The sequence below is a fragment of the Cebus imitator genome, unplaced genomic scaffold (assembly GCF_001604975.1).
Source record: "Cebus imitator isolate Cc_AM_T3 unplaced genomic scaffold, Cebus_imitator-1.0 Scaffold53, whole genome shotgun sequence".
Taxonomy (NCBI): Eukaryota; Metazoa; Chordata; class Mammalia; order Primates; family Cebidae; genus Cebus; species Cebus imitator.
In genome coordinates, this window is record NW_016107368.1 from 9,641,534 (window position 1) to 9,667,093 (window position 25,560).

Genomic DNA, 25,560 nt, shown 5'->3' on the forward strand with positions numbered 1-25,560 from the left:
AAAAAAAAAAAAAAAAAAAAAAAAAAAAGTATGTATTCAAGGTGTACAATGTGAAGTTTTGGTACATGTGTATATTGTGATGATCACCACAGTCAAGCTAATTAACCTGTCTGTCGCCTCACATAGTCACCTGAAGACTGACTCTTTCAGCACATTTCAAGCATGCAATGCAGGATTGTTAACTATAACACGATGCTGTACGTAGATCCCCAGAATTTATCTTATAACTGAAAGTCTGTGCTCTTTGACCGACATCTTCTCATTTCTCTACCCCATCCAGGCTCTAATAACCACCATTCCACTCTGTTTCTATGAAGTCAACTTTCTCAGATTCCACAAACAAGAGAGATCATGCGGGCTCGGTTTCCTTTCTAAGGGGAACGGTTCCGAGTGAGCGTGGTTAAGACTCAATATGACCAGCAGAGGGCGCAAGAACCAAGGAAGACGCGGGGGAGGGGCGACGAGGCCTCCCTATGAGCAAGATTTCCTGGAAACACGTGTAGCAAGCTACACATTTATAATCGCTGTTTTTCTGTCATATTCTTTCCCTTTGCCTAGTCTCTGCAATATTTGTCAATTGGCAGCTGTAAAGGCTCAGGTCTTGGGAAACTCCCAGAAAGTCAGAGCCACCGCCCCCTGTCCAGCCACATTTCAACAGCTGGAGAGGATTTAGATGGAATTGCCAAGGGATGGGAATGGCTGACTGGGAGGAAGCACTCTCAGCGGGGGTGGCCTTCGTCCTCCTGGGGCTGCAAGCCTAGGTCACTGGGCTCTCGGCAGTCCATTAGGCAGCCACTAAAGGGAGTGAGCGCCTTGTCACGAGGAGTATGCAAGGAGCTGGAAGACAGGGTAAACTATCTCTACTCCAAAGTCTGTTGCAACGACTAAGTGAGAGGATGATTGTACATTGTGCAATCCAGTGTTTGGGTATAGTATTAATAAGGGAAACATTTAAATTGTTGAGAACTCAGAAATGGGAGTAGGAAATGAGCCCTGTGATTCAGTGCTCCTAAGGCCCAAATGCTGTTAAACTAATAGATGCTTTCCTAGAAAAAAGAAATTAAAAGAAAAAATTTCAATATAAGGCAACATGTCTGATATGGAAATGCAATATATGTGCAATCAGAAGAACTGAAACTACACGAGAACTGGTAAACTATGGTCCACTGCCTCTTTTTGTTTGGTCAGCAAACTGAGAATGGTTTTTATGTATTTAAGCGGTTGAAAAAAAAATAAGAATCATATTTTGCAACATGAAAATTAGATAAAATTCAGATTTTCATATCTGTAAATAAAGTTGGTTGGACCACAGCCATGCCCACTCATGTTCACATTATCTAGGTCTACTTTCACATTACAACGACAGGGCTGAGTCACCACAACAGGTCCCTGTGGGCTGCAGAGCCTAAAACATTTGATTTTCTGGCCCTTTATAGAACAAGTGTTTCAGTCCATGACCTAAGCTGTTACCATGGCAAGGAGAAAGATTCACCTAAAAACCCACTCCTGTTTTCTCATTTGGGAAAACTGAGGCTTGGACAGGACATCGGGTTGCTCAAGGACAGTAGCAGGAAGAGGGCTGTAAACCGGGGTCCCGTGCTCATCTTGAGGTCCCCTGTGTGCTCTGCCCATCTGCAAATGTATGGATTTTGGGCATTTGGGAACTGGGCTTGCAAGTCCATTCCTGGCACCCAGAGGCAGGAAGAGGCAGAAAGTAGCAGAAAGTAGTGTGACATGGGAGAGGGGCCAGGGAAGCCCCAGTGCCCGTGGAGGTGGCACCAGCTCCTGTCCACATGCTCTCTGTGTGTCATCTCCAGTCAGTTCAGACCTGCAGGAGGCAGGAGGGCTGGCCTGGAGCCAGGGTACCAGAGGCATCTGGTACCTGCCTGGCATCTGCAGGGTGGTGTGGTCGTAGCCTCTCTTTGTCCCCTCTAGACCCCAGAACTCATGCCTGTAAAAGAAGTACGATGCCTCTTGCTCCATCACCTCCCAAGCAGCACCCAATGGAAGGTGCTGCTGGAGGAGGCAGTGCCCAGCTCCCTCTCCCTTCCAGTCTTGGCAGGGTGGTGGAGTAGGGAGGTGGCAGGTGAAGACAGGACTGGTAGCTACAGTAGAGTCCTGTGTTAGGAAGGACAGATGCAAGTGTGAGTCCTGGCTGGAACATGGGCAATGTAATCTGGCCTGGCCTCCCTGCTACCAGTAGACGTTCTGGAGGAGATGTTGTGCGGTCCATCTCACCTGGCCAAGGGGGCAGGGCCCCTTCCCCAACCCCAGGCTGCCCAAGCTGGAAGGAACCCCCCACCCCCTACACAAGCTATAGAGCCCTCCAAAAGCTCTGTGCTTATAAAACATTAAATCTGCAGAGCGTCTGGCACCTGGTGGGCACACCATGAGCTTGAAAGCCTCTTCTCTTATTAGGAGGATGGGACTGTGGCTTGGTAGTCAGTCCTTCTGATGAAAAGGAACAGAAAGGAGAGGGGGCGGGAGCAGAAGAGGAGACAACCAGAGAGTGGGCGAGCAATAAAAGAAAGAAGAGGGGGTGGGGGGAGGACTTAAAAAACGAAACAGGAGGGAGAAATGGGTGGAAGAAGGGAAGAGAAAAATAAAAGCAAATAATGAAAAGGAGAAAAGAAGAGAAGTCCGAGCCGTTTCCACTGGCGCCTCGCCCGTTCTGGCCGGCGCAAGCCAGCAGCTCTCTGGGGCCTTGGGCTCTACGCGTCCAGGAGGCTTCTCGCGGAGCCAGATCCGCGGCTTCCGGGGGCTGTGAGCGGCGTCGCACAGGCTCTGTGGGAGCCCAGGGTGGAAACCAGGTGGCGAGCTGCGATCTGGCACCAGCCGGGATGGGGCAAGGAGGGCCTGCGGGGTCGGCCGCACGGACCCTAACTTTCCTCGGAAGCCCAGAGCTGCAGGCGCGCAGGAGTCAGACCTGGACCCAGGGCTGGCGCATTCTTGAAGGGTCCAAACTCACAGTCGGGAGAGCGCCCGCGCGGTTCCTGCACACCGCCCCCGCCGGCTTTGAGATCGGCGCCCGGCAGCTCTGGCCCGCGCTGCTTAGCCCCACCGAGCCCCAGCAACCAGACGGCTACTTCCTTGCTCTGCGTGTGGCCTCAGGTCCCGCTGGTTCGCGCGACTGGACTCGGATGCAAGGTCGCTGTGGGAGCCGCCCGAGCTGGCCAGCGATGGGTGTGAAATGGAGGCGGGACCGGTCCAGGGCCTGTAGGGCCAGGAGCGGCGGGCTGGCGGTGCACGTCCAGGAGTGTCGCCTCGGGTTCCCGGGCCGCTGAGAACGGGGTCATCGCTGCTTCGCGGGAGCGAGTTATTTATTACCTATCTAAGGATCTATCTTTTATGTATTATTTTTGTTAAGAGATGGGGTCTGGATCTATTGCCCAGGCGGGTTTCGTGGGGCAATCATAGCTCACTGCAGCCTCGAACTCTTGGGCTGAAGGAATTCGCCTACCTCAACCTGCCCAGAAGCTGGGACTACAGGCGCTTGCCAGCACCCTGGACTGTTGGATCTATTTAAACTCACACTTCCATAGAAAATTACACATTTAAAAAATCAACAACAAAACTTACAAAACAAAAATAAGGTAACGAATTCCAAAGGAACAAATTTGTAAATTGCTCCAAGAGGGGGAGCTTGGAAAGAGGGGGATATGTCTAAAGGCGCTGTCACCCCAAACGCAATTTGACCCCGGGCTTCTAGGGCTTTAAAATGACTCAAAACGAATGCCCACATTTGAGTTCGAAATTTTCGCAAAATAAAGCGTCACTGAGACTGGCTTCTCCAAAGAGAAAGCCAGTCGGTGGTCTCCAGGAGATAGTGGCCTGTAAGCGTAGGGACGGGATAATTTTATAATTCCAAGATTTTCTGTTTTGAAGCTAGGAGAGATGTTGCCAGTCTTGGCTCCCGGCAAAAGCAGGGCGCGCACCGTAGTCCATCAGGACGATGAGTTCTGGGAGAGGTCTAGGCGGCCTCTGCCGGGCCAGTACACCTGCGGCCCAGGCCGGTGTCCCAGTCCCAGCGGCACCACCAACGCCACCAACAGCCTACTGGGGCCGAGGACAATTAGAACCAAAGGAAAAAGAAAAGAGAAAGGAAAGAAAAAGAGAGAGAGAGAGAGAGAGGAAAAAGAAAGAAAAAGGAAAGAAAGAAAGAGAAAGAAAAGAAAGAAAAAAGAAAAAGAAAGAAAAGAAAGAAAAAGGAAGGAAGGAAGAGAACGGAAGGAAAAGAAAAGGGGAAGGGACTCCATTCTGGGCGCTCGCGACTGGTCCCCGGGGGCCGACTGTGTGCTGGGCGGCGGGGCGCAGCCAGGTTGCATCGGGAGCAGAAGGCCGCGAGGTGGGGTGGCGCGGGCCCCCTGGGCCCCTAGGGGCTGGACGCGCACCAGTGAGAGGGCAGGGATCCCCCGCAGGCGGCTGCTCTGGCGACTGCATCCGGAGGTGAGCTGACCGTTCTGGAAGAAACCTCTGCTCCCCCGCGGCCCAAACTTCGTTTTGCTAATTAAGATGCAGACACGCCGCAAGTGGGAGCGGAAACAAACTGCCCACGGCCGAGAAGGACGAGAAGAGCCCAGCGTCTTCCAAGCAATGCACGATCTCCCGGCCGCTGGCCGCCGAGCCTGCCCCGGCTGCTCCTTCCAAACTCAACTTCCCCCTTCTGTACGACGAACGGCTTCAGGACCCCTTAGCGTGGGAAGCCATTCTACAATCCCGTCTGGGAGGAGCTGGGATAGGAGAATGGTGTGGGTGGAAGGGAGGTCATTCTGGAACCTACACCTGAATGCTTAAGAGATTCAGTTGTGGGAATGAGGTGGTCCCTTCCCTGTTCCGCAGCCTCCAAAGGGTCTGTGGGGTTTGAGGGGCAGAACAGGGGTGGGGAGAAGACCGGTTCTATGCTATGCTCCAAGGGACCTCACCCGGCGACCGGGCGACTCCGAGAACCCCCTGCCGGCCGAAGCCCCTCGCTGCCCTGCTGCCAGGGAGGGCGGCTGGCCCGGGGCGCTGAGGTCACCTTTTCCACTGCGCCCGCCGCTAGCAGGACGGTTTCCGGGATTTTCACGGCGGCGGCGAGAGGCCTCGGGAGGGGTCTGTCCCAGGCTTCGGGCTGGCAGCTGCGCCCCTGGGGTGGGATTGCGATCCCAGACTGCACCCCATTGGGGAGGAGGCTTCCCCTCTCTGGGCCTCGGTGTCACCGACAGGGAGGGGGTTCCCGTTCTCTGGGAGCGTGTTTTCCTGCCGCCAACGCGGCAGTGCCTGAGCAGAAGAGGCCCCGCCGCCGCCGTTTTTGTGTAATTTTCGCCTAAAAGGGGTTTATCTGCGGGTTTGCGCCGAGGTCCGGCAACGGGGAAGCTGCGTCTGGCAGGAGCCAGGGAGACCAGGGACAGACCTGCCAGGGAGCTGTTTTGGGAGACGGGGGCAGGGCCCTGACTCTCTCAGGCCCTGAGCCAGCTGCGGTCTCCCAAAGCTCCCCAGGCGCTGGGCATTCTCCTTCCAGCCCTCAGGACCTCATTCCCGAAGCTGTCCTCTGTTCATGCTGCAGTCCCAGCCTGGGGCTGCAGGAAATGGTCCTGGCCAGTGTCCAAGGAGCTGAGGGTGCACACCTGTGGAATAGGGTGAGGGCTGGGCTGCACTAGTCTTTTGACTCCCCAAAATCTAGAGATGAGGCCTCCATCCTGAAAATGACCCCCTCCCCGCAACCTGACCAAGAAGCTACCCCAGAAGGATGGCCCGTAGTAAAATAAGTTTAGTGACAGCTGATCAACAGTGTGATCCCCAGATCCTTGGATCTGGGATCTGGGGACTCATTTAGAGGACGTGAGACCCTCAGGTCTTGAGGGAGGAGAAGAGATGGTTCAAATTTGGGTGGCTTCTGTTAGGGCCCAAATAACAGGGGATGGGACCAAGGGCAGCTGAGCCTACCCTAGGGAGAAACCACCACTAGGCTCTGCCCTTAGGGAGATGTAGAAGCCAGGGGGTAAGGAGGGGGGCAGGGGCCCTGCTGGGATGGGGAGGTGATGGTGGGGGGAAGGGCTTGACAGAGTCTGTGCAAGGAGCAATAGTAAACCAGCCCTACTCAGTGTGGTCCCTGCACTAGGCCCTGCCTCTTGCTGGGCCTCTGTTTTCCATCTGAGAAAAGGAGGTGGTTGGATTGAGTAATACCATCGCACCCATCTAGGGAGGGTTCTGGGAGCCTACCCATGGGTGGGTGGAGCCCGACTGGGCTGCCCCAGCCTCCAGGAGACACTGGTTTGTTTCTATTTGCCAGGTAGGAGGTTGGTGGCTGCTTGGCCAACAACAACAGGGCCAGCTTCATGGTCTCTTCGTCTCTCACAAGGATGCCTGCTCAGTGTGGGATACTGTTGCTTTTATTGACCCCTCTCCACTCTTTCCAAAGAACTATGTAGGCTCACAGCACCTCCCTCCCAGAGGTTCTTTGGAAAGGGTGCCCCTCCTCCTCCTGACTTTTCTGGGGCTCTCTAACCGGAAAATAGGCCACCTTTTTTCACTCCCGATGGTAACTCCAAGTTCAGGAAGTCATGTAACAACTGGGAATGAGAGACAGTGGGCTCTGGGGATTGGAATCTTACCAGAGTAAGGTAGTCTTTGTCCCCACTCGAGCCCCTACCGACAAAGGATCTGGGCCACCTTCTAGTCCTCCCCACCTGTCCCCCACCCCCAGGCCTGAGTCTAAGGCAGGTGCCAGGGGCTAAGGGCCAGCCTGAAGACCTCCCCACCAGCAGCTGGAGCTGGAGAAAGGACTTCAACTTGGGTAGAGGGCCTGGCCGTAGGTGTGCTAAGCCCTAGTTACCTGAAGTGAAGACTGAGGCCTCGCATAGAGCTCACATAGGACATAGGGGTGTCCCAGAACACCCACAGCGGGTCAGACGCTGACTAGCAGTGGTGGATGGGGCTGGGAGGTAGGACCTGTGATTCCTGACAAGAAGAAGGGCAGGTGCTCCTCTCCCAGCCTCCTGGGGACTTCTCCCCTCTTGCCTGGAGGAACTGTTTTCTTTCCAAACAGACCTCAAGGCTCTGAGGGGGCAAGATCCCCCCACTGAGTTCTCACAGTCTCCCTGGAGCCAAGTGTCAGCATCTCCTTGGGACAGGTCAGGAAACTGAGGCCCAGAAAGGGGCAGTGGTTTGACCAGTACTGGCAGGACCAAAGAGAGGAGCTCAGGGTAGAGTAGCTTTGGGGTTGTTCACCCCAAGGCTTGGGCTTATACTTTTCTAATGGTGGAAAGAAAGTTCTACAGAAGGCACTGACAACTTCCTCCATCATGATGGAGGCTTTGAGGCTCCGCAATAGAGCCAGGTCACACCAGAGTTTGATCTTCAGACTCTCGCAGCACCCTGTGGCCCCTGGCCCCAGCTCCACCCAGTAACGGTTTCTTGACGCTCCAAGGCTGAGAAAAGGCAAAGCTTCATCCTTCCCTTCTCCTTGAATACTTTTCCTTTTCTGTCTAGGGGGATGTAACCAGCCCACAGCCTCCTGGGGGCTGTCAAGGAGGATGTGTCCAGGGATCACTTGAATTTGCAATTCAAGCAAATCTCGGCTGGAGAACGTTTTTCTCTCAGGGCAGCATGGAGCGAAATGAGGCCGTGCATGGTAAACTGAGGCAGAGGTGGGAGGAGTGCACAGGTGCCGCGACCTCTCTGCTCCCTGCATCCCTGCACGCTGCCGCACCCTTGCCGAGTTGGCGGTCCAAAGCCCTGGCCTGTAGGCTGCACGAAGCCACCTCTTCCCAGCTGAGCAGAGCGGCCTTTGCCCCTCCTCCTCCTGGCCTTTCCGGGGCTCCCTAACCGCTGACCAGGCCGCTCGAATTTTAGCTGTCCCCTTTCTTTACCGCCCCCTCCCTCTGCCCCGCCTGCCTCTGTGCCCTCCGGCACGTCACAGCCCGCTGGCTCTCACGCCTCTGTCGGTCTCTCTGCGCACATCTCCGTGGCGTCCCTGGCACCCTCGTAACACCGTCTCGAATCCTGTTTGCCCACGCCGTCTCCCTTTGCCCCCTCTCTCACCTGTGTCGTTTGATCCCTCCGACTCTTGTCTCTGAGGGTCTTGTCTCCCGAACTCTCCGGCTCTCTCCTTCCAGGGCGTGCGCTCCGCTAGGTCTCCCTTGGTCTCGGTCGACCGGCCTCTCTCACGCGGCCCCCTCCCTCTCGGCCTCCCTTCCTCCTCCCTCCCTTCTGGGTCCCTCCCTCCGGCTCAGCCCAGGGGTTGGGGGCGGCGGCGCGGGGCGGGGCGGGGCGGGGCGGGGCGGGGCAGTGACGCGGGGCTGGCCGGGCTAGAGGCGCGGCGGCGCGGGGCGGGGGCGCAGTCCCGGGTCCGACCGGCCGAGCCCCGCGCGCCCCGCCCGCGCCCTGCGCCTCCGCCCGGCCGGCAGGCGGGGGAGGGGGCATGAGCCGGCACCCGCGCGCCGCCCGGAGCTGCGGGCCGGCCTAGAGCCCCGCGCGGGCCCCGCGCCGGAGCCAAGCCGCCGCCGCCGCAGCCAAACCGCGGGCGCAGCCGTGGGCGCCGCGATGCAGCGGCAGGGGGAGCCGGGCGCCGCGCGCTTCGGCCCGCCCGAGGGCTGCGCGGACCACCGGTCGCACCGCTATCGCAGCTTCATGATTGAGGAGATCCTTACGGAGCCGCCGGGGCCCAAGGGCGCCGCGCCTGCTGCCGCCGCTGCTGCGGCGGGGGAACTGCTGAAGTTCGGCGTGCAGGCGCTGCTGGCGGCGCGGCCCTTCCACAGCCACCTGGGTACGTGTGGCGCCGCGGGGTCGCGGGTAGGGCTTGGCCAGAGACAGCGAGCTGAACTGCGGGGGGCGCCCCGAGCCTCCTCTCCCCGCCTCGAAGCAGTCCCTGGAAGTTGCTCTGGTAGCGCAGGCTCTGGGACCGTCTCTCCGAGCCCTCCAGGCGGGAGGCGGGGGGTGCAGGAGCCAGGCCGCACAGAAACCAGGCCTCGTGCCCGCCTGCCGCCCGGGGAGGGTGTTCGCTCTCTCCTTCACCGCCGCCCTTAGGCCTTCAGCCCTGGGACCCCGAGTGCGCATCCCCATCGCAGGCGCACTACCAGGCTACCAACCCTTGCGGGTAGAAGGGACCTCAGGCCACGGGCGCCTGGGCTTCGCCACAGAGGGCTGGCCGGGAGTGGCCGCGGCTGCCTAAGCCGGGGAAGTCGGACCTCTGGGGAGGAGGCCTGCACTCCCGAGGGCTGGGTGCTGACGCGGGCCCAAACCGACCCCGAGCCCCCGGGAGCTCCAGCGCTCGAGGAAAGCGGCCTTGGCCGCAGTGCGGACCTGCCTGGGCCTTGCTTCGGGGCCAGAGGCCTGACTGTGAACAGCTGCCTGGCTGTCCCTTCTGCTTTCAGGTCGGCAGGGCCTCTGCAGGGCTTGAGCGGCCTGCGCAGACCTTTTCAGCTTCTGTCCTTTCTCCTTCTTTGGCGGGGCCTGGCCTGCCCTGATGGTGCGGTCTCCATCGCACTCCACGCTCATCTTGTCTTTCCCTAGCTCGATTTCCACCCGTTCACCGATTGGCCTCCCTCGGCTTCTCTCGTTGGGGTTGGTCTGCCTCCCATCTCCCACCTTTACCCTATGGGACCTCCGCCTACATTTACCTAAGCCTTGCCCGGCCCTTTCCGACTCCAGCCGGGCTAGGACTCGCCCCTCAGTGACAGGCCTGCGGGAGAAGGAAGGTTCCTACGCTGTAGCCGGGACCCCAGCCTTTCAAGCCTCCTTCCCTGCACCCACCACCTCCCAGCCAGTGCTCCCCAGGCCAGAGGCGGCAGGGCCAGCACGCTTCTTCTGAGTCCATCTGGGACTCAGCCATTCTGCCACCTTTCATCTCCATCTGCTCTGTTGTTAATAATTCGTTTGAAGCGGGCACAAAATCATTTTAGGACCGAAGAAAACGGAAACATCTTCATTGGGGAAGCCTCTGAAGATAGAAAACGTGAACAATAATTTACGGGTTCTCAGGGTACTTTGGAATTTCCAGGAAGCACCCAACCCCAGCCCAGATGATGCCTGGCCACCCATGGCTGTTGTGTCAGGCACGGAAGCGCAAATGTGCCCGCTCCCTGCACATTTTTAATGCTGATTTGATTGGAGCAAACGCCCAGCTTCTTAACCGGCTGCCGTTTTCTGTTTGGTTTCTTTTTACCCCAAAGGACAAGACACACGCTGAGTTTCTCGCAGCTGCAAACATGTTCATCAAGAACCCCAAGATCTCAGAGGCAGCTGAGGCCTAGGGAACTTCAGGACAGAGCACAGGGTCGGAGAGATCCTCCCTCCCAGATTTGGGGAACAGTGGCGTTGAGGAGGGTCTCCATCGGCGCCGATGGCGCCAAGCGGCAGGGCGTGGAGGTTTTGCGCTGGGTGGCTCTGGCCAAGCACGAGCACTCCCGCGGCACGTGGTGCGGCAGTCCCCGGGCAGAAGAGCGCGGCCCTAGCTCACCGGGCTCCCCATTCTCTTTCTTCGCAGCCGTACTGAAGGCCGAGCAGGCGGCGGTGTTCAAGTTCCCACTGGCGCCGCTGGGCTGTTCCGGGCTGAGCTCTGCACTGCTGGCGGCCGGGCCTGGGCTGCCCTGCGCCGGGGGTGCGCCACACCTGCCGCTTGAGTTGCAACTCCGCGGGAAGCTAGAGGCGTCAGGCCCTGGGGAGCCAGGCACCAAGGCCAAGAAGGGGCGTCGCAGCCGCACTGTGTTCACAGAGCTGCAACTGATGGGCCTTGAGAAACGCTTCGAGAAGCAGAAGTACCTTTCCACGCCGGACAGGTAGGGCGGGGCAAGGCTGGGGCCAGCTGGCTGTGGGAGTGTGGTCGCTTGCATTGCTGAGGGTGCGCCCTGCTCTTTACAGAATAGATCTTGCTGAGTCCCTGGGCCTGAGCCAGTTGCAGGTGAAGACCTGGTACCAGAATCGGAGGATGAAGTGGAAGAAAATAGTGAGTGGCCCTGGTGGCGTCCGGCCCCTCGGCTTCCTGGGCCTTGCCCGGGTGCCTTGCAGAGCTGCTCTCCTCCTTCTCTCTGCGGAGACTCTGCCCAACCTCCCGATTCCCTCGGTGCGTGGTACGCACTGGGACCCTGTCAGTTCTCTCTGCCCCTTAGGTGCCTGGCTAAACCAACATTTTTTCCTCTCCCCGGTCACCTTCAGGCCTCCTGGCAGTCTCATGCTCCCCTGGCCAGGCCTCAGGCCGCCGCTCCCCAGCGGCATTCCGACAAGTAGCTGCCATTTCCCGGGGCATTTCCCCACCATTTCCTCATATGGTCTCCTGTATTCCTTAGTCCCACCTGGGTGCAGGTCTCCTTGGGGGTCCACAGTCCGCGTCCTGGCTCACCCAGGGGCTGGTGGTCCCCCGTGCAGGTGCTGCAGGGCGGCGGCCTGGAGTCTCCTACCAAGCCCAAGGGGCGGCCCAAGAAGAACTCGATTCCAACCAGCGAGCAGCTCACTGAGCAGGAGCGCGCCAAGGATGCAGAGAAACTGGCGGAGGTGCCTGGCGAGCCCAGCGACCAAAGCCGCGAGGACTAAGGGCGGTATATGGTACGGGGCCGGGGATGCCCAGGCCGCCCGCAGCCCCTTCACCCGGCGGAAACCCGCTAGCCGTCCCTTCCGCATCCAAGACGTTTACTTCCTAAACGTTTTTATTATGATCTTGAATGCGGACAACTGGGGCCAAACGAGGAAGGACACAGACCCTAAAGCCAGACCCAGGTCCCAGCGCGCTTCTGGGCCCTAACTTGGGAGACTCGCGTCCAGCGCAGCAGAAGCTACTAGTCGCTGCCCTGAGCTCCGTGGCGCAGAGCGCTCCACGCGCATTCACGCCCAGCTCCTCGCCTGCACCCCCACCCTGTCTGGGGCCTGCCCTCCCGGCCACAGAGCCTCCAGGCACACACCCGTTTCTGGACGTCGGCGACCCAGCGGTTGGGCTCAGGCCTCTACGGCCTGAGATTGCTCCTCCCCACCACTCCACCCTCGGGCAACCAGTCGGCTCGGCCTGGAGGCCGGGTCCCCGAAGTCTCTGGGGCCCCTACCCCTTCTTGCGAAGACGGTGACTTTTTTTCCAATAAAATATTTTATGACACAATCGGGTTAGGCGGAGCAGCTTCTGAATCCGCAGGGGGTGGGGGTGGGCGCGGTAAGATAAGCAGAACGGTTGCTTCTAAAACTTCCTTCCCTCCGGCTGTGTGGAAGGTAGCTGTGCTCTTGACCACAAGCCCGGGCCAGGCACGGCGGGCGGCTCGGTGGCTGCAGGATCCTAGGAGTTGCTTCCACTCTGGGCGTGAGGGGCCAATCTGAACTCCACCTCCTCTTCCTTGCCAGCCGGAGCGCTGCGGGCAGGAGCGGTCTGGCCGCACCGCGGGTGTCCAGAGGAGCGGGAGCGGAGGTCCGCAGCAGAGCTCGCTCTGCAAGTGGCGGGCCTGAGAATCGCCTCAGTTGCTGGTTCGGTTTCCTGGAACTTGAAGGACCAGTTTGTGCGGTCCTTGAGATGGTCTTGACCAACCCTTTACGAGGCGATGGGAAGCCGAGGGCACGAGGTTTGGGCAGAGCCGCCCACCAGTGCGGCAGCCCACCAGCGGGTCCTGGCAGCGGCAGTGGCTCCCCAGAGTTTGCACATTTTGCATAGGATACTCCAGGCGGCAGCCCTGGGCTGCTGAGTTCCGGCTTCGGCAGTCAGGGCACCTGGCTGACGGAGAGAGAGGATTCAGAGCTGACACTGGGCTAGGGAGGGTGGTCCCTTGCAGGGGCACATCTTGGCTTCGTGTGCCCTCAGGTGTCCCTTTCTCAAGGAGAAGGTTTCAGTTGCCTTCTCGAAGTCCAGGCTGGGCTCAGGGCTGCCTGTGGGTTCCTGTCCTTCTGCTTCCTGAAGCTGGGAGTGGGGAGGATGACCAGAGGTGGGGATGGAGCGATGGCCTCTTTTCTGGCTCAAGAAGACTGAAACTTGGCCACGTGGAGTTCCTGAAGCCAGGTCCTTAGATGCTCAAAGAGGAAAAGAGATTTAGGAACAACTACAAAAAAGAGATTCAGGAACAAGCAAACAAATACAAAATTCAGCTTCAGGCTTTGTATTTCAGATTGTAAACGTGACCCCTTCTGGCCGCCCCCCTACTGTGACAGCACCTTCCCTTTCAGATCTCAGCTTGATAGGCTCTTCCCAGAACCTGAGCTTGGACTTTCCCTCCCGGAACCTCCAGGCCTGAAGGAATGGGGGTCAGGGGAGGGCATGAGGAGGGGAGGAGAGAGCAAGCACTTTCTGAGGGTTGCAGCCACTGTCCTCACCCTAGTCCTGCCAGGTGTGGGAAACTAGATCTTGCTCACTCAGGGTTCGTAATTCAGCCTTGCAAACAGCTCCCAGACTACTGGCCTGCTTTTCCTGAGAAGCCCGAAAACCTTCCCAACCCTGACCACCTGGAATGAATGAATCATAAGAATGCGACTGCACCCCCTAATCCCTTCCAGCCTTGGGGTTACTCCTAGGTCTTTCAACCTAGCGACCCTGCAGTAAGTTTCCTGCACTGATCCCAACAGCCAAGTGACTTATGAGACTGCATTTAATCCTCCCTATTTGAAAGGACAGGAAGTGAAGGTCTGACTTCTGTGGAAAGGGAGGCCTGAGGGACCTGGATTCCAGCTGTGTCTCTGTCAACCATGCAGAGTTGTGGAAGAAGGTAGAATGCACCTATGCCATTCAAGAGGGTCAAGGAGGGGGATCTGACCAGCATCAGTCACAGTTCCTTCAAGGCGCTCGTTTTACTAAATCCGAGGAAGGCAACCTTCGGCAGATTAGCCGCCCTGTGAGTTTTTGGCATTTTCCCAAGGTGCCTCGCTGTTCTGGGCCTAGTGGTCTTTGTAGGACCAGGGGTCTGAGAGGTGGGGAAGGGGGGTCCTGCCAATCCGGAGTCAGAGCATAAGGGCCCTAATATTTCCGCGGGAACAGCCCCCTCTGGGCGCAGAGGGGAACTTGATGAGGGAACTCCGGTGGGGGGTCACTTGTGGGTCAGTGGGGAAGTTGGGCCTCAAATGAGGGAAGCCAGATTCCAGGCCCTGCAGGGTGGGAGGGGTGGAGTTTTTGTCATTGCCTCTGTACTCCTTGGCGGGACAGGGAACGCAGAGGCAGACCGAGACCCCGAGACGGGGGAAGAGGAGCGGGCTGCGCGCTGTCGTGTTTGGGCAGATCAGGGCTTCCTTGCTTGGTGGAATCCTTGAGACCCGACGGTAGCTCCGGGCCTGCTCCAGGGAGCTAAGGCGCAGAGGCAGATGATTGCCCGCGGCCCAGAGACCCGGTGCAGACCCAGCCCGCGAAGCTTCCCCTCTAGGTAAACGGACCCCATCCTGTCTTCCAAGGTAACGCGGTCCGGCCGGCTGCACGTGCCGGACCCTAGATCCCTGGAGCCTGCCCTGCGTGCCACTGCGCCCCAGCCATCAAGCACTGAGGTTGTCTCTGCCTGCAGGCAGCAGCTGCATCCCTCATTTCAGGCCCGGGGCTTGAAGAAAAGATCCCTTGGATCCCCTCTCTGCACAAGTCTTCCCCTCTCTGCACAAGTCTCTTCTCACCCCCAAGGTCCTTGGAAACGCAACGCAGAGATGGCGCAGGCGGCCTAGGCGGTGGCTGAGCTTCCCGGAGCCCCTGGGCCGCGGCCAGGGGAGGGAGAGGGCTCGGGAGTCTCGCGAGAGCTGTGGCCCCGCGGGAGGGGGGAGCGCCCGCGACGGCCAGGACCCTGGGGACGCGAAGGGCTGGGGGCGGAGGGAGGGCTGGGATTAGCCTGGCGGCAGCGTTCAGCCAACCGCGCGAAGTTTGCGCTCAGTATGCTTTATTCAAGGTGGCTTGGGGACTAAGGGAGTCTTTAGGGGAGGATTGGCACAAGGGCCTGGGCCGGGGATGGAGAAGGGAGTCGCTTCGCGACTGGTGTGTTCCTGGCCCGGAGCAAGACGCTCTCCTGGTCAGTAGAGGGGAGCTGGAGTCCCGGGAGGGAGAAGCTTTGGGCGGCGCCAACTGGGCCCGGCACGCAGGAGGCGTGTGGGGAACCGAGGGCCAGCTGCGGCGGGCCTGGAGATTCCAGCTCACCGCGGGCTCCAAGCAGAGCCCCCGCACCACCAGGAGAGTCACAGGCGCAGTCGCGAGCCGGGGCGCCCCATCCCTCCCCCTGGCTCCCCACTTAAAAAATATGTTTCCTTGTTCTGGATTTCCCTAGAGGGTCACTCGTGGGGACTTAGAGGAAAAAAAGAAGCGCGGGTCCCGCCCCACGTTGACTGCAGCAGAATCTAAGGTTTTTGTCTCTTGGAGCCGTGGTCACTGTCTTACTATGCCTACAGAGAAACCGAGCCAGGCGGGCTAGGAGTGGTCAAAATGCAGTCCTCTTAACCCGGAGTGAAACCTCCGCTTGGCCACCTCTCCTCATTTTCCTGAAGCTCCAGAGTTGCAGCAGAATCCTGGCACCTCCTCTGTTTTCAGTCGTCCCCCACCCCCGATTTTCTTTCTACAGGTCAGGGAGCCTCTCCGTCCTAGAAATGACAGTACCTGAAGGAGAAGAAACGCAAAGGACATCCCTGAGCCCATCCTGGGTTTCTGTGTCCATGAAAGCTAGCTGAAGCTGGGAACCTCTTCCCCCTCAGTCCAGGCTGGGTTCCCAAGCCGTCCCACCTACCGCCCCCACCTACCGCCCCCACCCTACCTCCCAACTCAGCCTGGGGCCAGATCTCGGATCTGAAGAAAAACTTCTCAAATGCCACCTCCCCAGCTCACTTTAGGGAGGTAAAGGGAGCTGGGACTCCTCACTCTGGTGGGCAAAGCAGGAAGGTCGGGCCAGCAGGTGTTGAGTCGGTCCGGCTCTGACTCAGCTCTCTCACCCTGTTCTGGTCCCCGGACCACTCATAACTTCCTGCACCAGGACTGGCTCCTCCAGGGCAGGGCCTTCCCTCTTGGGACCTTTCTGACTTTGGAAGAGGGACTCTCATGGTATGACTTCAGAAGTTCAATTTGTCTTAGTTCTTACACAGTAGTGTTCCTAGGTCTCCACTTAAAATACAGCATCTTCCCATTTGTAAAATCTGGGTTCCATGACAGTTGGGATGGGTGTGAGGGTCCCAGAGGCTGTGGGTGTCATGCATGCTCCATCTGACCCCCACCCACTCTCACAGGGGTACTGCTGAAGTTATCCAGCCATTCCAGTGGACGGTGGTGGCCCCTGGCCTCTCAGGGACCAACCCTGGATGGGAAGACCACAGAGGGGAGTCCTTCAGCTAGGCCAAGAAATTCACAGGGGAGAAGTAGCTTAGAGGGTGTCCATTGAGAGAGGTACCTCTGACCTCAAAGAAGTTTTAGGAATGCCTCCACTGATGATTGATTGCGCCGATAGTTGCCATTTTGAAGTAAACTCAACAGTGATCTGTGATTTTAAATATATATATGAGATATATATATGATATATATATATCTCATATATATTTATTTTATATATATATATCATATATATATATATATATATATAATAACTCTAAAAGAGATCTTTGAGTAAGTATAAAATAAAAATTCCAGGTGATATGAGAGCAATGGGTTATGGCTTCATTCACAATATTTAAACAACTTTTCTTTCTCAGTGCTTCAGGAAATAATCGTGCGTCTGACTTCAGTGGCAGCATGGACTCGCTGATGTGTATCAAGCTCTTTATCAACCCTTCATTCTTTTAACAAGCATTATGGAGTGTGGCAGACAGTTCCCAGCACTAGGGACAGACAGCCCCCCTCCAACTTCTTCTGAATTACCTTGTTGATCCAGCAACACCCCAGTAAGCTAGGTGCTCCTGGTCCCATTTTCCAGAAGATAAAGCTCACAGATGTTAGGCAACTAGCATAGGAACACAAAGCTCTTAGAGGCGAATCGGATCTGATTTCACTTTGGTGAGTCTCCACTGTCCCTCACTCAGCAGCCTCAAGGTCCAGCTTGGGGTGCCGCACATGCCTTAGGGTCTCCAAAGCCCCTGCCCACCTGGAATGAGTCTCACTCATTTGTTCACCAATTTGTTCAACATGCCCACTGCGTGCCACTATGCTACGGAGGGTGGACAGAGGGCGAAGAAGCCACAACTAAATCCACAGGATGATTTCAGAGTGATCGCTGTCATGTGGAAAATGCCGCAGGTGATAGATGAGTGGGGCGGGGGCTTTAGTCAGGGTGGTCTGGGAAGATTGATCTCAGGAAGTGACCCTTCCGTGGAGACCTGAGTGACCAGGAGGAAGTGGCCGTGCTGTGAAAAGCGCGCGGGGTGAGTGAAGCAAGTGCAAAGGTCCAGAGGCGGTTATGAGCTTGGCGGAGGGAGGTGGTGCGGAGGGCGGCCGGGGTGTGCGGAACGAGCGTGGAGAGGTGGAGGAGGGGGAGTGGGCAGGCAAGGATGTGGGCCCAGGCGCCACTTGGTAGCGTCGGGAGGAGGCAGCGTCCTGCTCTTGCCCCACGGCTCGGGAGAGCCCCTGACGGCCGCCCCCAGCCCGCCCGGCCGAACTCAACTCGGCCCGCACGCGCAGCCGCCCCAGCCCCCGCGGCCGCTCCGCCTCCACCAGGCAATTTGCTTTTTTTCTCCTTTTTCATAAGGATGCAATTTTCTGCGTGCTTTAAGGACATTAGAAGGGCGTTTGACTGACGCGCCATGCGAAACGCATTAGCGAGGCTCGAGCTGCTCACGGCAGGCGGCGCCGCCCGCGGAAGGGGCAGGTGGAGGCCGAGGCAGGGGACGACACGCAGAGGGACTCGACCCCGAGGGAGGAGAGACGGGGACTCGGGGTAAGAAGTGCAGAAAGGAGAGACGGCGGTGGAAGACAGCGGCAGTGTCTAAGAGAGAAAAGGGGAAACCGGGAAGTGTGTGAGAGAGAGCGGGGGTGGGGGGGCACGGAAACGGCGGAAAGCGGGGGGCGGGGAAGCGGAGAGACAGGCTGGAGAGAGGAAAGGGATAGGGCAGACTGGAGAGGACGGTGGAAAAGTTGGGGTGAGGAAAGAGTTACTGAAGGAACGCTGCCCAGCTGTCCCCCAGACCACCGTGTGACCTTGAGCACAGAAACGAGTTCCCTGACTGGTGGTGGAGAAAATGGAAAGTGACGGAAAATTTCCTGCTTGTGTTTTTGCTTCTCGAATGCGCCAACCTCCCTCCTTTCCCAGGGCACCCGCACATGCTGTTCCTCAGTCTGCAATGCCCTTCCCTGTGCTCTCGGCTGCCAGGGAGTGGCTCCTTCTCCCGTTCTGGGCTCCCAAGGGGGATTTTCCCAGAAGAGGCCTGCTCGGACACTGACTCAGCCTGTCGTGCGCTCTGGCACTCCCCACCACGCACAATGCCTTGTCTATCTACCTGGGATCTATCTTTGGGGCAAGGGCTCTCACTCCCTGAGGCAGCAGCTCCTCTCCACCCGGCATCCCCCTGCACTTTAAGGAACCTATGCTACAAATTGCTCAGAACCTCTGCTGCCCACCCCAGAGCCAGGAGGATGCCTGGCTGAGTGGTTCTTTCCTTTTCCCCAGGGGTATCTGTAGGATTCCCTCCTCCTGTTTGAATGGTGGCTGGTAGCTGAGTGTGGGCAGGGGGAAGGTCTGGAGGGGTTTGGGCTGGTCCCACAGCCAAGATTTGAGAACGGTCCAGGGATCCATGTGGGGATGTGGTGCAGGAGCACCAAGTGGCATTTTCCCCAGGCCTGGAGGCTGAAGGGGTCCCAGGACCTCCCCAAATAGAGGCAGGGATAGAAGCCAGCTTGCACTGGGGACCAGCTGTATGTGCCAGGCCCAGAATGGGGCCTCTCCACCACCACCTCCACCATTTTGGAAGCACTGGTGTTGGGCGTGGCCATGGCTAATCCCAGTGTGGTGACTCCTAAAACCGTTTGAGATAGAGACTATGAAATCTGTTTCTCAGATGAGAAAACTTGAGATTTAGAACAGGGTCTCACACCGAGTGAATGGCAAGCAGAGCTGGGGTGTGATTCAGCCCAAAGTAACTTGATAAGCTAGTCCTGTGCCTCCAGTCCTGAGAAGGCTCCCAGAGAAGGCTTAGCCGGCTGAGCTGCTGCAGTTCGTTCCGGAATACAGCTGTTCTGAGATCAATCAGTGATGGGCCCGAATACGAGCATACCTGAGCCATGGGGCAGCCTAGCACTGTGGTTAAGGCCCAGGGTTTCATCATTTGTTAGCTGTGTGACCTTTGGCAAGTTACCTTTTTTTCTCTCTGCCTCAGTTCCCCCCTCTTTAAAACAGGAATCAATAACACTATCTCACGTCCTCATTAGGTGCCTATACATGCAGCGAATGGGATTTCCTTCCAAAGGATTTTTGGAATAAATGTAAGGTTGTGCCTTGGTGTTTACATGGTGTCCCTGGATCTGACGGAAGCTACTAGGATGGAACACCTCACAGAACTGCAGGGGGCACCCCTGTTCTGGGTGAGGGGACAGGGCTGGCTCTGTGCAGGCCTTTGCTGGTCCTCCCTCCTTGTGGGCTGATGTTGGACTGCTGGCAAGGAGAGAGCCTGGGCTTTAGAGGCAAGTTTGTGCTGGGGTCCCTGAGGGTCTGGCATAATCCCCTTCCACTGTCTTCATGGCACTTACATGAGGGCAGTCCTCGGCAGCTTACCAGTTGACGGGCTGCTGCCCATCTCTCCACCAGCATATCTGCTCCAGAAGGGCAGAGATCCTGCCTGTCCTGCACCCCAGTTCCTGGACAGTGCTGGCATGTGGCAAGGGCACAGCAGAGATCTGTGGACCGGATGAGCGAATGTCCTGCTGCCCTGCCTCTTACACACTGGGAGGTCCCAGCCAAACTCACGGTCTGGTTATGATCCATGTGTGAAGATCTCATATAACAATAGTTAGCTTGGCCTTCCCTGTCACAGCCAGTGGAATGCAGCACCCCCTACCCTGCCTGCTGGTGGTAAACTGAGGCAGGGGCAGGGTGATTGGCAGGCCCTTGGCAGCATGGGTGTGACCCTGGGGGTGCTCCATTCTGGGGGCTCCTCAGGGCCTCATAGATCGGGCCATGTCATTCCTCCACGGATGCTTCAGCAGCTCTCAGTGAAACCTGTCTAGCCCTGCAGTGAATGAATGAATGAGGGAGTGATGGCCCAGGTCTGACTTTCAGCTGTAAGCTCTGACTCTGGGTTGGCTGAGGGGCTTCTGCTGCTGCTAGAGCCTGCCCTTGTAGCAGCCTGAAAGTGCCAAGAAATTCACCCCTTCCACCTTTGCAAGTGGTCTTCAAGCAGGGTAGGCAGGAGTTTGTCGATAGACACCTATCTCACCCCCAGGTAGATGATGCTAAGGGGTGCTGTCCACACTGGCTCCCAGAGTTCCCCTGCAGGGTCAAGCTCCAGCTGCCCCTGGGGTGACTTGCTGGACACCACGCCCTTTGGCAGCTGTGTGGCATCGGTCTTACCCTGTGTAACGTGAGTGGATGGGCCAGCTCCATGGAGGGCCGCCATGGGGAGGGAAACCATGAAGGCAGCTACCCCTGCGTCTCTGAACTGTTGCGCTCTGGGTAGGCTTTTATTTGAACAACAGGATAGCTGCAAAATGAGGCTGAAGACCAACTGAAGATGCGGCAGGGCGCGGTGGCTCAGGCCTGTAATCCCAACACTTTGGGAGGCCGAGGCCGGTGGATCACAAGGTCAAGAGATCGAGACCATCCTGGCCAACATGGTGAAACCCTGTCCCTACTAAAAATACAAAATTAGCCAGGCGTTTCGCACGCGCCTGTAGTCCCAGCTACTTGGGCGGCTGAGGCGGAAGAATCGCTTGAACCCAGGAGGCGGAGATTGCAGTGAGCCAAGACTGCGCCACTGTGCTCCAGCCTGGTGACAGAGCAAGACTCCGTCTCAAAAAAAAAAAAAAAAAAGACCAACTGAAGAGTAGAGACTTTCAGAGGACCCTGCCCAGGTCGGAGCTTCTGGAATCCTCCATGTTCCCCTTCAAGCAGCCACGGGCTTTGCGTCAACCATGCGGGTGTAAAGGGGAGGAAAAGAAGGAAGGAAGAGGGAAGGAAAGGAGAAAGCAAGGAGGACCGCACACTGCCTCGGTCTGTGTGATGCTGGCAGCGACTGCTCAGAGGCTGGGATGCCTGCCTGCATTTCCTGATCTTCATGGAGACCTTGGACATCCTGTGAACATAAGCAAGCAGGACCTCTTCTAAAGAAGACACGGGATGCTTCTTTGTGAAGGGGCCCCACTGGGCAGCTCAGTGTGTTTTTGGAGACCCAGTCCACATGGAGCTGCTGTGTTCTTGCTGATGGGGGATGTGCAAGCTAGGAGGAAGAGGAGGAGGAGAGGAGGGGGAAAAAGGGGAGGAGGAGAAGGAGGTGGGCAGAGGAGGGGGAGGAGGAAGAGGGCACAGAAACTAGCGTCACGGGCAGGAAGTGAGCAGGGCTGTGGGAGAAGCGCAAGCCTGGATGCCCTTCACACTTCCTCCATTCATTTATGCATTCTTTTCCTCATTCCCTTCTTTGATTAAAAGTTATTGGTGCCTTATTTGTACACCCATGTTCGTAGCAGCATGATTCACAATAGCCAAAGGGTGGAAGCAGCTCAAGTGTCTATCAACGGATAAATTGAGAAACAAAATGTGCTTTGCACACACAATGGAATGTTATTCAGACTTAAAAAGGAAGGAAGTTCTGACCCATGCTACAACATGGATGAACCTTGAGGACATTACACTAAGTCGAATAGGGCAGCCAGCAAAGGACAAATGCTGGGTGATTCCACTTATATGAAGTCCTTACAGTAACCCAAATCCTAAACCAGAACGGGGGTGCCAGGGTTTATGTGGCTTTGGACAGTCTCGCTTTTCCCTGTTTACTCACTGGTGGTTCTCAAGAATAGCTGGAGACTGTGCAGTGGAAATGACAGCCACATAGAGGGAGGGCTGGAGCAGCCCTGGCTCTGTTCTGGTTCCCCCCATAGAAGGATGATGTCCTTCAGTGACTTAGCCAGCAAGCCTCTTTGCTCCATTGTATAAAACCCTAACCCTAACCTGCTTTCTAGGAGCCTTCAGCTGGGGTGCAAGTGGGGCACACGTGAATGGGGGAGAGAGTGGATCCCAGGCTTCTGTTGTCCTTTGTTGCCGATCTGTAAGGAACAAACCCACTTCATGTAACCTGTTGAGTGCCTGGCTTCTCTCATTGGACTCTGACAAGTTGCTAACCAGTGCACAGTGAGTCTACTTCTCGGGGGCTGGAGGAGGGGCAATGGGGAATTCATGTTGAAAGGGGACAGAATTTCAGTTTTGCAAAAGGGAAAGAGTAACACAGATGGGTGGTGCTGATGGTTGCCCAACAATGTGAATGTATTTAAAACCACTGAACTCTTAACAATAGTTACAATGGTAAATTTTATGTTATGTGTATTTTACCACAATTGAAGAAAAGTTATTGTGTCTTCTTTGCGCAAGATTCTGGGCTTGACCCATCCCCTTAGAGAGAATTCATTCCTTCCCCTCTGCGTCATTTACTCGGAGCTGATGACGGCTTTCTTCACTTGTTCAGTACAGTGAGTGAACACAGCTGTGCACCTGCGGGTTCCAGGACACAGCCGAGGGCAGGACAGGCAAGACCCTCCCTTGGGAGCCACATCCCGTTGTGGGGACAGACAGTGAACAAAACGAATAAGTAAAGTATGCAACATGTCACATAATGGAAGGGATTTGGTGAAAATAAACCGAGGAGGAGGAATGGGTGTGCAATCTGACAGGCCCCACTGAGAAGGGGACATGGGAGCAAGGGAAGAGGAGTGGGAAGGGAGGGGACAGCAGGCACAAGGGCCCAGGCAGAGTTTGTGGGGCAGGCTTGGACCTCGCTTTCCCTCAGAGAGGGGGTCTGATGGAAGTCTGGGGGTCCAGGCAAGGAGCCATGGAAATTACTGCCACCGTCCAGGTGAGAAACGATGGGGCTGGACCAGATGTGGCAAAGGTGTGCAGAGGTGGGATTCAGGTTCATCTTGAGGGGTGCTCAGTTGCTGACTGGCTGAGCTGGAGGGGCGTTAAGGTGGGGCCGGAGCTGTGGCAAGTGGGAAGGACCCGGGGCGTCTAGGTGGGAAGTGGTGCAAGCTGCCCTGCCGTCAGTTCCCTGCTGGCTGCCCTCCAGGCAGCTGGGACTTGATGTCTGTGATTGGGGTGGGTAGGGAACAGGGTTGGGACTCACAGAGGAGAGGAGCAGCTCATTTGATCCAGGAGGAAGGAGTGCATCCAGGCAGGAGGACCAAGGTGAGCTGCTGGAGAGGGTGTCCCAGGTCCTGTGAGAGGAGCAAGGGTAGGCTGGGGGCTCCATTCACATGGAGTTCTGGGAAACAACCCCTGGGGATGTTGTAGAGAAGCTGGTGCCAGCAAAGAAGAGCTTTCTCCCAGGGTCAGGAACAAACCCTGCCAGGGATGTCTGTCTGTTGGGGTGAGGTCCCCATGGCAGGAGGTATGTGATTCAAGAGGGGCCATCAAAAGACAGCTGCAGCAGGTAGCCACCGCCAGCCCTTAGAGTTGTTTTCTAAGTGAGGAGACGGAAGCCAAGGTGAGTGGGTGAGACCCAAAGCACCATTTCTGTGCCCATGCCCAAACCTCAGGGCCACCAGCTCTGCCTGTTGTATCTGAGCTGGTGGACAGCATGGAGAATGGCAGGGAGGACTCAGGGCGGATGCCCATGGTGCTAGCACCTTGCTCTGCCTCCTAGTACCTGGGTATAAGCCAGACTCAGTCTCCTACTCCTGCAAAGTCAGGCCCACAGGACTACATCATAGGGGTCCCATCCATAGCCAGGCCCCTGTCTTCTGGGGTCCCTTGTCTGCAGGACAAGCCCCTGTCCTTGGATGTCTTTACCACAAAGTGCTGCTTGTGATTTTTTAAGAACAGTCTCTGTGAGTTACTCCTGCATTAAAAATTATTTTAATCTATTTTACATGGTGTATAAATGGGGTTGTGTGTTTCTTTTTTCTTAAAGGTGTCTTATTTAGCCTTGTAATATGACCAGGAGGCTCTCTGTGGAGGCCAGGGATTGCAGAGTGGTCCACAGCATGGAGGGCAGCTCTGCCTATGGGATGCTGTTAGTGCCATTGCCTGGTGGCCTTGGCACACCTCCGTCTGTCGTGCTGCAGGTCTCCTGCACACATAGCATGAGATGCCAGCCTGTTCAGGTGACAGTCACTGCTAAGGCCCCGGGGAAGGAGCTGGTCAGATAAGAAATGTCCAGTCATGGTCCAGACACTTGGTGGACACAGTGGAAGACCAGGCAGCCCAGGCTCTGCCTCCATGGGGCTGGCTTGATTTGTGGCATTTTTGAGAAGGTGCAAGTGCCTGGTTTGTGCTGGGGACGCGCAGCGGGGTGAGAGCCAGTCCTGCCTCCATCAGCTCCTGGCTGTGAGGAGGTAGACCCCGCCTTTCTTTCCGCTCTCCTGAAGGCTCCCTCCCCTCTCTAACTGCTTCCACCTCCCCTTCTGCCCAAGACTCCCAGCCACACTGACCTCCTGGCTATTCCTTCAACATCTGCCCCAGGACCTTAGCTCACACTATGCCATCTGCCTGGACTCTCCTCCTCCAGACCTGGCCACAGTCCCCTCTCCCTGGCCACTCACAGGCCGCTCAGATACACAGACACCGTCTCTGTCACTAATGAGCACCCCGTTATAGCTCCAGCCCAGCACCCCTAGTCTGGCCCACCCCCTCCCCACTCACTGCTGCAGTGTGCTCCACAGCTGGCATTCCTGTCGAGCACACATCTGCGGCCCTTATTTTGTCTTATTTACGCCTTTCTTCCTCCAGAATGCGATCTCCCAGCACTTGAGTCTGTTTTATCGCTTGGGTCCTGAGCTCTCAGGACAGTGATTGGCACATAGGAGGTGTTTGATAAGTACTTGTGGAATGAGTGATGGACGTGCTGACGGATTGCGTCACGTCTCTGGATGAATCTGTCATATGCATTTCAGTTGGGTGTGTGCCCGGGCTGGAGCTGCTGGGTCACAGCATACACATAGGTTCAGGTTTCCTGGATCTTTCAAACAGTTATCCAAAGCCACAACACCAGCTTAACCTCCTCCCGAGAGAATCCTCAGTTCCCTACATCCTCCTTAACACTGGACATAGTTGGTTTCTTTCGTTGTACCTTATCTGGTGGTTGCGTGGTGGTGCTAGCTCGCTGGAATTTTAATTTGCATTAGCACCTTTTCATATATGTATTGCCACGTGGATAGCCTCTCTTGTGTAATGATTATTCAAGATTTTCAGCCAGATGTGGTGGGTCACGTCTGCACTCCCAGCACTTTGGGAGGCCAAGGTGGGAGGAACGCTTGAGCTTGGGAGTTCGACACCAGCCTGAGCAACATAGTGAGACCCAGTCTCTACAAGAAGTACAAAATCAGCCAGGCATGGTGGCATGCACCTGTGGTCCCAGCTACTCAGGAGGCTGAGAGGGCAGGATTGCTTGAGACCAGGAGGTCAAGGCTGCAGTGAGCCGTGACTGTGTCACTGCACTCTAGCCTGGGCAACAGAGTGAGACCCTGTATCAAAACAAGAGACTTCAGTCCGTTTTTCTACTGAGGTGCCTATTTTCTTCTTATTAACTTGTAAGAGTCTTTATGTATTA

The 25,560-nt window shown here is 56.8% G+C and overlaps 1 protein-coding gene and 1 long non-coding RNA gene across 2 annotated transcripts; one reads left to right on the plus strand and one right to left on the minus strand.

The window, feature by feature from the left end:
• Nucleotides 1–5,729: 5,729 nt before the first annotated feature.
• On the minus strand, nt 5,730–7,822 carry LOC108304176. Its single transcript, XR_001825152.1, has 2 exons — nt 6,815–7,822; nt 5,730–6,132 (listed from the first exon to the last, which is right to left on the minus strand). It is a non-coding gene; the product is annotated as an uncharacterized LOC108304176 (long non-coding RNA).
• A 484-nt stretch (nt 7,823–8,306) lies between these two features.
• BARX1 (BARX homeobox 1) lies at nt 8,307–12,069 on the plus strand. Its single transcript, XM_017528506.2, has 4 exons — nt 8,307–8,746; nt 10,466–10,757; nt 10,840–10,924; nt 11,344–12,069. The coding sequence occupies exons 1-4, from the start codon at nt 8,524–8,526 to the stop codon at nt 11,506–11,508; spliced, it is 765 nt and encodes a 254-aa protein (XP_017383995.1). The 5' UTR covers nt 8,307–8,523; the 3' UTR covers nt 11,509–12,069.
• Nucleotides 12,070–25,560: the final 13,491 nt, after the last annotated feature.